The 13,921-nt window shown below is 29.8% G+C and overlaps 1 protein-coding gene across 1 annotated transcript in view; it reads right to left on the reverse strand.

The window, feature by feature from the left end:
* Positions 1-13,720, reverse strand: part of LOC118190481 (uncharacterized) — a 113,588-nt gene extending 99,868 nt beyond the window's left edge. Inside the window, exons 1-2 of the mRNA XM_085812436.1 lie at positions 13,042-13,720; positions 3,904-4,062 (exon numbers count right to left, since the gene is read on the reverse strand). Coding sequence (XP_085668562.1) covers positions 3,904-4,030 — 127 coding nt within the window. The 5' untranslated portion in view covers positions 4,031-4,062; positions 13,042-13,720. The remainder of the gene's footprint in view (positions 1-3,903; positions 4,063-13,041) is intronic.
* Between the last annotated feature and the right edge of the window lie 201 nt (positions 13,721-13,921).

Raw genomic sequence — 13,921 nt, forward strand, 5'->3', positions numbered from 1 at the left:
CTACACGATTTGAGAATATCGTTGTTTGTTTTCAAAAAACTCGTATTACATTGTGTATTTAAATATTTGTAAAAAATAATAAAACAAACCTAGATTTTCAAAATCGTAAAATGGCAGGGATTGACTACGGAAAAGTGATGATTTACATAAAATTGTTTGTTTATTGAATTATGGTTAGTGCGTTTTAGCATATTTAGCTGATATTTATGAAAGTTAAATCACCTAAATTTAGGATTTCAAGGACAAAATACTAATTTGTTTACCATTAGAAATAAAATAAATGCAATTATAATAAAAGAACTCGAGCTAATAATCAAAGAATTGAATAATAATATTTTAAGCTTTTCACCACATTTAGAAAGTTTTCTAACAGAAAATACATGAAATTTTAAACACGAACAGAAATTTTGAACACGCACTTTCCCGAGGATTATAAAAACGAATATTGGATTAGAAATCCATTTTGTTCATACGTACCTGACATTTTATGTCGCGAAGAAAACGAACGACTGATAGAAATTTCCTGTGATCAAACTCTTAACTGAAGGTTTCAAAAATACCATATTTGTTAACTTATGCCTGAACTGAAAGAAAGAATTTAAAGGCACTTCAAATAAAGCTATTGAATTTTTATTGCCTTTTTGCACAACCTGTTTGTGTTGACAATGATTTTATTCTATGTCATATTAAAAAAAAATACGGAACAAAAAAATTGAAAGAGGATCCTAATTTGTGATTAAAATTAAGTCAAATAAGACCAGATAAAAGAAATTGTTCTCCCTCTTAAACAGGCCCAAATTTCACACTAAATTTTAGAAATAAAGTATTTTAACTTAAATTCTGATAATTAAAATGGTAACCAATTTTCAGTCTAATATTTTTTATGTGTGCGTATTTAATCCAAATAGCCAATAGCTTGTGCAAATGACAATATATATATATATATTTTAATATTTCTATCGAGAAATTGAAATATAATCATTGTAAAATGTAATGGTGGTACTAAAGTTTTTCATTTTTTGTTTAGATAGTATGCGTTAGTCAAAAGGTAGAGAGCCGCTACTCTAGAGTATGGGTTCTCAAACGTTTTTTCCCATTCACCACTTTCACTATAGCTACATTATGATTCCTCCCTTCCTTTCCAAAGCTGTTGCTGTTTTTGTGACTTATATCACTTGTCTGACAGTAACATAAGCACAAGTCCACGAAATTCATCGTGGCAAGAAGTGCTATACTGCGTCTGCCGTTGGCAAGAGCCTTGAACACCATACAGGTGACATTAAACTTTGCTCAATTCTGCTCCCAATTTTCTTGGAGACCACCCATGGCGTACGGGTGCGAGGGTCTCCCACCCCTCTTTCCCAATCACCAACCTCTCGAGAGAACTTTTGGCTCGCCGCTTATCTAGTGTGCCCCATGCCCACATGGACACTATACATTTACAGACCTCCATGTCTTGAACAAAAGTAGCTTTTTATACTCATAAACTAAAACTAGGTAAATAAAAAGCTGATCTTATTGCTCCCTTGAAGCTATGAAATTTCCCCTTACGGTTAATTTCGCCGTGTGTGAAAACCTCGTTCTGTAACTTTACTTCAGTCGTTAAAGTAAAATGTAAACACCTCATGAACCGAAAACTTTACTGAGGTTTTGACTGTTGGATTCGGTGGGTTCCACATATACATAAGGAAGCAATTAGTCCAGTTTAACATATTCAATGCACTTTTAGGAGCAGTAATAGTTCTTGGCTGTATTTTATTGTGCCAAAATTTTTATTGTTGTCTAGTTTCTTATTTTTGTATATTTTCTTTATGTACTTAGATTAATATTTGGTCTAACAGAAACCTCTGATTTATTGATCCCTTAACAGTAACTCAGGTTCGTTCAAATTTCTATCTACACTCATCACTTCCTAAAGTAAATCTTTAAGTTTTACCTAATCTTTCATAAATGTTGCAGTTTTTTCTGCTAAAATACATTAGCTTGGATCTTCTGTAGGGAGAAATATAGTATACAAGGCTGAATTGCTATATTTTAGCGGTGAAGTGTAGAAAAGGCAAAATTAATTGTTGATAAAAATAAAGGATGATGTAATCTGCAAAAATGGATTCCATTTTAAAAGAATTGTTTCATCCCATATGATGTAAATATATAAAGATTTTCAGTATGGTCGATGATAGTTGTGAATTATGCTTAAGTTGGCCCTGGCTATATTTGATTCAAATACAATGTTAAAATTGCACGGAAAATACTCTTAAATATGAAACCACGTTTTATCCTATACCTTTTAAGGAATTCTAATTTTATTTATTTTTGAGATATGCAAGCCTAAGTGAAAAGAATTGTTCACTGTTAGAATTGAACGGTTAAGGAGGATTCCATCCTCAAAAGTACCCGAAATTTCATTAACTAAACTTTTGGGACCGTATACAAATAGTGCTATAAATAAAATTTTAAAAAATATATCTTTTATATTAGAAATATATTAATTTAGAAATCAAGTTTCAAATGCCACTTAGAGAAAGTCTACAGTTTGAAATTTTATTTTTAAGGAAGATTAATTTTGCCATCTCTAAATCGCCTTTCTTGCTTACGGAGGGCAGTGTCCTGCATTTTTCATGTTTTCACACCCAGCCTTTGCGTTTTAACAGCAATTTATGTTTTCTTATTTCTAACTGTCTCCAATAAACTATTCGTTAATTTAAGTAATGTAATCTCCTTTCAAATCGGTTAAACTGGGAAGTGAATTTACGTGCTATGTCTTGCGGAAATCTGTTTTCCGTTTCTCAGGCACTAATTTACGTGCTCAAATTTACCCCGGTTTTGAAGACTGGTTTTTCTAAAAACGTTTCTTCCTCAGAATAAAGAATATTCGTACAGAGACAGTTGATTCCCGTTTTCTGCTTTCCAATATCAACTGCGAACCGAAATTTGCTTTCATTCTTTAGCACTAACAAAATTAACATGCAAATGAAACTTTATATCTCATATTCATTTTCAGCATATCAGAATGAGTAAGAACCGGCAACTGTTTTTCCGTGTACCATTTAACTGTTGTTTATTATAATATTCGACCACTGAATGTTGAGATTAAAATATTATCTGCGATAATTACAAGTACTTCATGCTTCAAATTTTTTAAACTCCTGTAAACAATTTAATGAAAAAAGAAGTGTTATTGCTAAGATAAAAGAAATATACAAAGACGTTAAATATATTATATATATTAAATACAAACTTATACATATTAAATACAAAGACGTAAAGTTTCGTAAGAAAATTCAATAAATAATTAAATATTCTAATAAGAGTTAAATAATCTTAAAAGGCTTAAAATTATGCGTATATACTTATGTGTGTGTTTCATATTACATATTCCCTGTTTCTATACTTTACTGAATTAAATTTCACTAATTTTTGCATTCTTTTTTTCATTCAGTATTTAATGTACAGTAAGCAAAATGTTTCACAGTATGATTTCAGATATATTTGTAGTACAGTATTTATAGTATCTGTACAGAATATATGAGCCACAATTAATTATCATATAATTTTTAAATAATAGAAGCAAATGTTCACTTACTATGTAAAGTCATATAGCTCTCACCAACGAGCAGGAATCTTGAAAATTAAATCATTTCCTCTCTGGGTATCGAACCCGAGGTTTTTTCAATGGCTAGCTGAATTTATTGATAGCTACACCATGAGCACATATAGCAGAAACTGCTCGATTGTTCCATAATCTCATGCACATACACTTTCTAACATAAATTTGATTTTACCATTTTAAAAATTAATATTTTGTCCCTATCAGTATAAATATTTCAAATATAAAAGTACTTCTCATTATCTTCAATTAATCGTTATGTTGGAGCTACAGTCTTAAATAAATATCTATTATACCTTCAGTAGTAGTCGTTGTAGGCTTTTCAGTAGTTGTTGTAGTAGTAGCAGCTTCAGTTGTTGTTGTTGTCGTTGGTTTTTCGGTTGTAGTCGTTGTGGGTTCTTCTGTTGTGGTCGTTGTCGGCATTTCTGTCGTTGTTGTCGAAGTAGTGCTTGGTTCTACAAAATTGGCGAAGAAATTAACATAAATTAATTTTTATGAATAGTAAATAAACATCCGTAACACAAAATAAAGGAAACATTCCATTCCCGTTCGTGATGTACCTTGCAATTCTCAAGCATTTGCAGGGGAAAGAAATTATAACTTTTATATTGGTTTAAGATAAGCAGCATCATAGAACGAAACGCTTAGATTGAAGACAGTCTACAGTATCTCAGCAAATCTAAAATGAGATTTCTTTCTGATTTCACTTGAAATGTTAAAAGAATTAAATTTTATAAGCAGAGAAAGATATGGAGACTTTATTTTTAAAATTTGCTAATTTCAAGGTTAAACAACCTCTTTCAAGATAATAATGTAATGAATCATTAAACTCATACGAGTTATAGTTACCAATCATTATTTGAACATGCTTGAACTACATATGATAAGGTGCCAATTATTAATATCTAATGAAGAATAATTATTTGAGTAATATACTTGAATGTTATAATTTAAATATAAATGCAGCGTTTTTTAAAGATTATGCGGCAAGTTTATTTCAGAAGGGAGCTTTTTATGCTCTCTTTAAATAGAAACTAAACTGCAGTTCTAGAAATATTCTATAAAAATTAGAAATAAGCCGATTAGAAACGCAAGATAGGTGAAATTGAATATTACTTGCATTACAACATTAGTGGTATTTTTCCTGTGCATTAAAAATGTGGATCATAATTTGAGAAATTTTGCAAACTCTCTGAATTGACTGCTTTCCTAAAAGTTGATATACTTATCCAATTCAATATGAAAAAGGATTTCTTTAAACGGAAACTCGTTTAATTATTTCAATCGTTATAACTATTAAAACATTATCTGAATGCAATTATGCACCAAGATCATACATGAGGACTTATACATAGCACATGAAGACTGAACATCTGTATAAATATTAATTAAAGTATCCTGGAATCTGATTGGCATATGTTAGCGCCGCATAATCTTGGCTTTGATTATGCTGCTGAAAAGCAAAGCGAATATGATTAATAAACATTTGTTTCTTGTTTATTCAAGAAAGCTTATAATAATATTTATATTTCCACAATGGGTACGAAATTATAATTCCTTTTTAAGAAAATTAAATTTAATAATTGTTTCGGATTATAGGTGCTACTTTTTAATAATATTTGCTGTTTACGAATCAGGTTAACATAAGTTTCGTACATTCCTGCTTTGAGACTTCAAAACTGTTTTCTGATTTTTCCACTTTCATTGCATGATTTCATTATGAAGCCAGTTTTCCACTTTCATTGCAGGATTTCATTATGAAGGCAGTCTTCTCTTATTATTCTTTGAATATACACTGGCATTTTCACATCTCCTGTAGTCTTCTCTGCACAATTATCATCAGCAATCATTTGTTCCTTTAGATAATTGTTGCTGTTAACTTGCATTATACATTCCGATGTTACCATACGCCAAATTTTTCTTTTATGTACTTTGGTATTTCAGTATTGAGATCTTCTAATATATATATCAGACAACATGTTAATTATATAAACTCAAATGAAATAAATAAAAAATTAAGAAAGTTTTCAAAACACTAGTCTGCTTTTAACATTGCACATTGATAATTTTAAGAAAATTAATTTTTTAACTGATTTCAGTTTCAACATGTTCTTTTAGTAATATTTTAGAAGCATTTAAAGAAAATTTAAAACATAAAAATTTAATTATTAAACAAAAAAATGTATTTTAAATATTCTACATTCTCTACATTTCGCAAGAGTATATTAAAATGGATATCATTGTGTAGGCGTAAGTATGCTGTAGAATCCAACTTTAAACCTGAATTTCATATTAATTTGTAATAAGAAGAAAATTATTATACTAAGAACATGTTTACATAAAAAGTAGGTTTTCGTAGGAGTAGGTTTTGAAACGCTTGTAAAATATTTGTTACCGCTTCTATAGATTTTAATTCGTATCAAAAGAAATTAGGATAAATTTAAAATAAAATTAATAAGTGAATGAAATGCAAAAAAGATGAATATGTACTGTTGCTGTTTAAAAGGAAACAATATTTCTTCCTCTTCAATCATATAATCATTAAAATATTTTATAAATATTTAGCGATTAAATAATATCAGTTGCTATAACAAAAACGCATCCAGCATCATGTTTATAAATCGAAAAGCTGCTTAATAGTTGTATATCACTTTGTGAGGTAGTATTATTTAGAAGTTTATACATTAGTTAAATGATTCTCAAATCTATTAATACCACAGACCCCTAAGAATGAACCTATCGAATTCATGAATATATTTCTTTTAAATAGTTACCATTGAAAGGTACAGCGAATTCTTTATAAATCATCAGCGGTAGAATTAAAAAACAAATTAGACGGCAAGTGATTGTTTCCCAATCGTCTTTTCTGATTTTAGAATACATTTCTAGTGGACAAAACTTCAAATGACAGGTGTTGAAAAACTGAATGCTTAATTTCATTTAGATTAAAAATAGACGCAGAAAGTAGTACCACCATGGAATGTAAAGTGCTTTGGTGTAGAAATGGCAGGATTTAATCAAATGACTTAACTTTCGAAGTTTGCAAATGAATAATAAAATGAATTTTGATAGAAAGTTAGTTTCCCGTTGTTACGACAGACTAAGAAAGCAAATCTCTTTTTAGTTAACCCTTATTGCAAAAACGTCATTATTAGAAAATATTTATTTTTGCAAAACAGGAATACAATGCTGTAATAAAAGTGTAAATGTGAGAAAACTTAATTAAACTTAGTTAATATAATTCGCTGTAACTTTATGCATCCTGTTCTTTTGTAACTGATTTCTGATGACAGCTGAAATAAAAACATACTTTGTTGCATTAGGATATTAGAACATTAGATAAAACATACTTTGTTGTAGTAGGATAAAGACTTTAGAATAGGATATTTTGGAAGCAGAAGACGTGAAAAACGAGCGATGCCCTCGCCGAGATTTGGACTACGGGCCTCTCAAATATGCGCCGAGCATGCTGACCACTACACCAAGAAGACATGCTAAGAAGGCGGGAGAAATACCTTATAAGGTAACTAAGAAGTGAGTCTAGAATTGAAAAGTGAACTGAAATATGAAAATTCTTCTAGAATTGAATTGATTCACTTTTTTCTAGAATTGAAATGTGAAAGAAAAGCTTTACTTTAAGTATAGGAAAGATTTTAAGTATAGGAGAAATTGGATTATTTATTTGATAATGAAGTGTTGCAAGTTTAAATGTTCTATATTTGGATGCTTATCTTACTTAATATATTCTAACGCACGTCTGATTTGCTTGGTAGCATTATACACGTTACTCGATTTAACTACTGAAGTTCTAGAGCATTTTATTTCCTATCACAGGCTTCTTCAACATTTTTATATGAAAAGACAGTGAACAGATTCCTCGGGGCTCGTGGATCAAACCCTGCTACGAGTTCTATAAAATAATAGCAAATGGTATAAAAGATATTGATGTTATGTTTTGTAAAATTTATGACCTAATTTTCTTATTTGTTTTTAAATAAACATAATAAAAGCCAAAACATTATAAATTAAACATAAAATTATACATTACTAGCGAGCAAGCCCACCGCCCGCTTTATTCACGTATGCATCCATAAAATATTGCATACACGTTACACATGCGGAAAATCACGAAAACACCCATGCCGGGATTCATGCCAGCCAACCTGTTCTCCAGGATTCGAAAGTTGAACCGAACTACCAGCGTTCAGCGATTTTACCGCTCAGCCGCTAAGGCGCCCTTGTGGGAAGTGCAATCGCGAAAATTTTTGGATATGATATTCGAACAGTGAGACTCGTTATTAAAATTCCTTTAGGTAAACTTCAACTCCTATCTGTAACTTTTATACCCGACATCTCTTTTGTAATTTTGTTTCATAACACTAAATATATACTAGTATTTAAATTTCTGTAAAATGTTAAACAAACATATGAGAAGCGTTATTTTACGATTTTTCCATTCCCGCAATACTTTTTACTGCGAGCAAACCTTTGACCTTAGCCGTAACTGTAACTGCTTTCTGCGCGTTTGTTTACATTTTGAAGAGTTTTTGAGCTTATCCAGTCTCGGGAGCCCCTGGAGATAAAAAAGCTTTATTTCGAAGTGATTTCCCTGCTCTCTTTCAAATCATAAAAATAATTAATAAAACAAAATTGTAATTTTTACAAAATATATAATAAAAATAGCATTGACAAACGTTAAACATAATACTATATAAGATCATATTCTGATGATGAAGAAAGTACGCAGATTCATGTGACTTCATTGTGTCTCTAAAACTTTAGGTTAATGTCAACGTTTTAAATAAATAGCTTCTGTTGGCAACATTTTTGTTTTTAAGTTGAAAATAACTATTCAGTCTTCATCAAATTCTACTCAAAATGTGAGTGAAAAGTGCGCCTATATTTTAATGAACAGCGAAATGTGGTCATCTTTGTTGCATAATGTTAAATGTGATGAATGCTACAACAGTTCTTTCAAAGGGAAATGTTTTTTCAAAGATTATTGCTTTGCACTCGAGTGCTTTGCCGTAGCTGAATACGCTACGTCACTACTTCACACAAGGAGGTAAAAATGATACTTCCTGTGGTGGTTGCCTAATTATTAAAAATATTTTGATAATTGTTATCTGTTCTTAGAAGTTTCATAATATTATCCATATTATTTGACATTCTGTTATTTACCAGCAATTTTATAATCGGCAAGTTTTGGTTTTACAATTTTTGATTTTTTAAAATTAATTAGCTCCATCATAGATGGTCATCTGTAGATGCTGTTACTCCAGAAAAAATTGCTGACACTGAAAATAAATCTTCTTTAGCGGATATGACAAATGGTGAAAGTCCAACGTCAAAATCAAAAGTGATTTATTTAAAAGGTCAATATTTAATTCTTCATGCTTCTTTCGCACTATGTTTTGAGCAATTTGAACAATGCCATCTTTAATTTTGTTTTCTCTCCGTGCAAAGATTTTGAAAATGTTTTCTTCTCCATTGAATGAATACTAATAGCCATAGAAAATACTATATTTTTTGCAGACTCTGGCGTAATACAAATGCAGCGTGACCTTCCCCAATTTTTAGAAATGCGTTTACAAGTTTTTTATTGACATCAAAACATTTACATTCTCTTGCACGTGGGCTAGAAAATGTTGAATTGAACACCTTCTTACACAATTTTCTAATGAGTTAAATAGCCAAACATTCCCTTTGAAATTACATCTAAAGAGCTGTTGTAGCATTCATCACATTTAACATTATGCAACAAAGATGACCCCACTTCGCCGTTCATCAAAATATAGGAACACATTTCACTCACATTTTGAGTAGAATTTGATGAAGATTGATTAGTTGTTTTCAACTCAGCTGCACTTACACTCGCAGTTGTATTCACAATTGATTTTGACGCTGGACTTTCACCAGTTTTCTGGCGTAACAGCATCTACAAACGACCATGCGGGAAAGTCATTTTAAACGATATATTTAATTCTGATAACTCATGACAACTGATCCTGGCAGTTAAAGGTGTACATGTCATAAATAGTATCTAAACTATTGCTACGCAAATATATCTTATAGTGCATTTATATGTGAATATGCATTAGAACGCAGTTATATATGTAGATTAAAGCGTATTACATGTATACATTTCTTAAATCAATTAAGTGATCCTCTTTTGTGTTTTTAGTTCTGTTTTGCTTCTTAACTGCAATACAATTTTGATATTCTGGGGCGGGTTAATTTTCATATTAAACTTAAAGTGGTTCATTTCTATCCTAAAACATTTACTTACTTCTTCCTTATTTTCATTTTACTTTTATTTAAATCACAAAAAGTTAATAATTCAAGCGTTAAATTTTTTAGTCATTACAATTATCGCTATTTAATTACTGAATCAATGTCTCATTAGTACGAATATGGAAAACGCACAAAGAAAATTAGCAGAACTCTAAATTAAACATACTGAAAGTTAACTATAATATTCTTTAAACAATTATGTATTCGCTACGGCTTTAAATATCTTCATTAGAAAGAATGTGAAATACTTAATAGGCGTGGTTCATTGAAAAGTTTCTTCAAGAGCAATTTATGTTATGTCTATACGCCCTACGTTAACTTCCTTATTCTTTATTCCACATTTTTGCTTATATCTGAAGGTTACATTTTCTGCATATTTCATTTAGATTTATAAATATACATTTTAATCATTTAAAAAATGCACTATTCAAGGGCCATATTAATATCTTCAGGAACCGCTGTAACTCGCTGGCAGCGTCTTGGGCTATACTGTTTTTATCCCGTGCTCTATTTCTTATTTTCAAATTACTAAAAACAAGTGCTTCGTTTTATCAGTATTATACATATTTTTTGCAGACTCTAGCGTAATATTACGCTTATAATAGTTCTGTGTTCTAATGTGAAATCCATTTCTAAAACTGACTGACAGTATAACAAATTTAACATTATAATTTAAAAAGAAATAGATTGTCCTTTTTTAAGATAAAGTTATTATATATAAAAAATCAAGGAAGCTAAATATTTTTGACGGGCTTTTCAGTATAGTAAGAACAGTTTACAGAACAGAAAGTGCTGGTATACTTTATGATAATAAGTAATAATAAAGCATAATGCTCCAATTTGTTATCTTATATTTCTATGCTACAAAAATTGTCGCTTTCTGATGTCAACAGTTAAATGAAAAACAGTAAGAAGGAAACTTCTGTAACTGATACCTGTGCTCAGTAATGAGGTAATTCTGATCATGTGACCTTCAGAAAAGATAGAACATATTAACTGATCATCTATGAGCTTTGTCCAAGTACTAAAGCCCGCGTTTTATAAAAATGTACTTTATAGCTAAATCTTAGAAAAATATTTTTACAATTTTTAAACCTGACACCATGATAGCAAAAGACCTCTAAAATATATATTTCATACTATCTGTGATGAAGCATTTCTTTAGAACTATGTAGTTTAAGGAGTGGAAATAAAATATAGCATTTAGAATAGTAAAGCTAAAGTTTTTGTAAGATGCTGAAACAAGACGCACTTTAATGGCTCTCATAGCAGCTAAGTATCTTAAATACGTTTATCTAAAGCTCACAGAACTTCGGTTATGGAATTCATTAGAAAACCTTTTTTTCAGGCACAACGTTTTTTTAAAAATTTAGCATGGTTTACCATTTAATTGATTATTTAAACTGTGAATAAAAGCAATACGAGAAACAAAGTATCTTCATCAATTATAAGAAAATCTATTTCATTCAGAAAACGGCAAGAATATTGTATACGATTAATCTACCTTATTCTTTTGGCAGTTACGTGAGATCTACCTGTACTCTACTCAACAATTTTTAGCTGTTTTGAATGAGAATGAACTATCTTGCTAGAATCAATAAGACTAAAAGAAACGACCTGTATCACATGAACCAAAAACTTCACAAACATATTCTTTAATGACTGTATGTTAAAGAGCATTAGGTCTCTTTCTTTTATGGTCTTCAATCTCTTCTCCATGAAATTACTCGAAAGAGAGAGTTGTCAAGAATACGTTTCGTTGCTGTTAAGAACGAATCTGAACACTCAATCAAAACTAACTCATGAGGGCAAATTTTGCACCCAGGAACAGCTACAGGAATTGAACTTATTCCTTAAAAGTGTGGAAACCTCGAATGCTCTTGTGAGAAAAGCTGTCTGGAATATATAGATAAGCATCATCGTTTTTTACTGCCTTCTGTTTAACTATTCTAATAACTTAAGAAGTTCAGAATCAGAGAATTTTAACCCATACTCTCCATTTGTGGATTAATTTCTGAGAAATTAAAAAATTAAATTATCTCTATAACTGACTATTCATTGAATTTCCTTATTTGTTTTAATGTTCTTATTCCGTAATAGAAAGTTTTTATATTAGATTAAATTTATACCTTCTCTGAGAACCGTTTTTCCTGTCTTAATAGAACTTGCGAAATTCTTGTTATTCGCACAATCATAATGCGGAAGGAATTATTCATACTCGAAGTGAATATAATGTTAAGAAACTTGAAAGGTAATTTATAATCCCTACTTTTTAATTTTCTTATATTTAGAGTAGATTAGAGAAGGAATTTGTCATATTTAGAATAAGCCATTTATATATAAAGGGCTTATTATGCATGGCTTCAAATATGAAAACTTATTTATATATCTGTTGGTGTTATAGGTTCAAATTATTGACATTACGTCCCTTTTCAAGCAAACATTTTACAGTTTGGCATGATCTTAATGTACAGTTTCTACACTTCGGAAGTTTTGAAAGTTTTCTTTTGATTTCTTTAGTTTCCTCTTCCTCTTGGCTTTTTAACTTTTCTTTGACTTTTTTCTTAAAAATTTCACAAAGAATATTTATTTCTCGAAAATAATAAAATCATATAATCTTCAACTTATTTTCGTAATTTCTTCCAGTTCTTTATTATTATTTATATTACCTTTATTTTTCGCAATTATTTATTTTCTGATGAAGATTTAATGTACTTGAGAAGAATTTTCTATAACATATCTTTATGGGCTCCAAGAAAATTTTCTATCATAATATAATACCAAATGCGTAAAATATTTTAAATATAAAAGTAAAGAAACTTACTAAAGAGGGTTTAATAAGACCACAACAATTATTAACATCTTTCGGACTAATTACTCTCATCTAGGGGTCTGTGGTACATAATTTGAGATTCAAAATATTCAAATGATTGGCTTTTACCAATTTAGTTTTTTTCATCTACTTTCACTTCCATCGCGTTATTTTTAAAGATTATTCTTATGGCATCCGAAAAAAAAAATGAACTACCAAATTTAATTGTTTCGTAGCTACATGAATACAAACGCAGACAATGAATCTGCATGTAATTTGTTGACAGCACACCCCTGATTTTATGCATTTGTGTTGCTTCTTAACGAACCTGTCGTTGTAATGCTATCTTCTGTAGTTGTTGTTATCGCTTCTGTCGTAGTAGTTGCTTCAGTTGTTGTTGAAGTTGTAGTCAACTCTGTAGTAGTTGTAGTTGTTGTAGAAGGTTTTTCGGTTGTAGACGTTTCTGTTGTTGAAGTGGATTCGGTGGTAGAAGTTGTCGATTCCGAATCGGAATTCCCTTCTGGGTAATAATATACAAAAAAGTTTAGTCGTCATCTTTGTTTGGAGATTTTTTTATAACTCTAGAAAGCTAATAACAAACATGATATAACAATTCTATTTACATACCGAACTTATAACACACAACAACATAATACCATTTGCTCAACTAATGACAGTAAAACCTTTGCTTTGAAAAGATAAAGTTGGATTCTTATTTTTAATTTAATTACTCAATTATTTATTTATTTTGTTTTTTCTTAGAATAAAAAACTGTGATTTTAATTAGATCGACGCAGAAAAATTACCTATTTTTTCAGTGTTTAAATGTTTATTTTTAACTCCATTACTTAATGCATTAAAATAAGTAATCAATATTTAAAAGTTCCTTTAAGAATCCAGTATTTATTATTATTAATTCGTAGCTCTTTTCTCAACATTCCTTCAGTTTCAATGAACATTTATGAATCTCGAATACTTTCCTAAAAGTACAAAAAAAAAAAAAAAAAAAAAAAAAAAAAAAAAAAAAAAAATATTTTTAGTAAAATACTAAAGATTGCTTTACACTTAGACTCTTAGGTTGAGACTGGAAATTTCGAAAATTTATATTTGGGTGTTTCAGTACTTTTTTAATAAAATGTTAAATGATTTTATAGATATTATTGATTAATATTTCTTTAAAGAAGGCAATTTTTCATGTTAATCCTGTT

This window comes from Stegodyphus dumicola, chromosome 3 (assembly GCF_044657685.1).
Source record: "Stegodyphus dumicola isolate Sdum_Otavi_A_Nest chromosome 3, ASM4465768v1".
Classification (NCBI taxonomy): Eukaryota; Metazoa; Arthropoda; class Arachnida; order Araneae; family Eresidae; genus Stegodyphus; species Stegodyphus dumicola.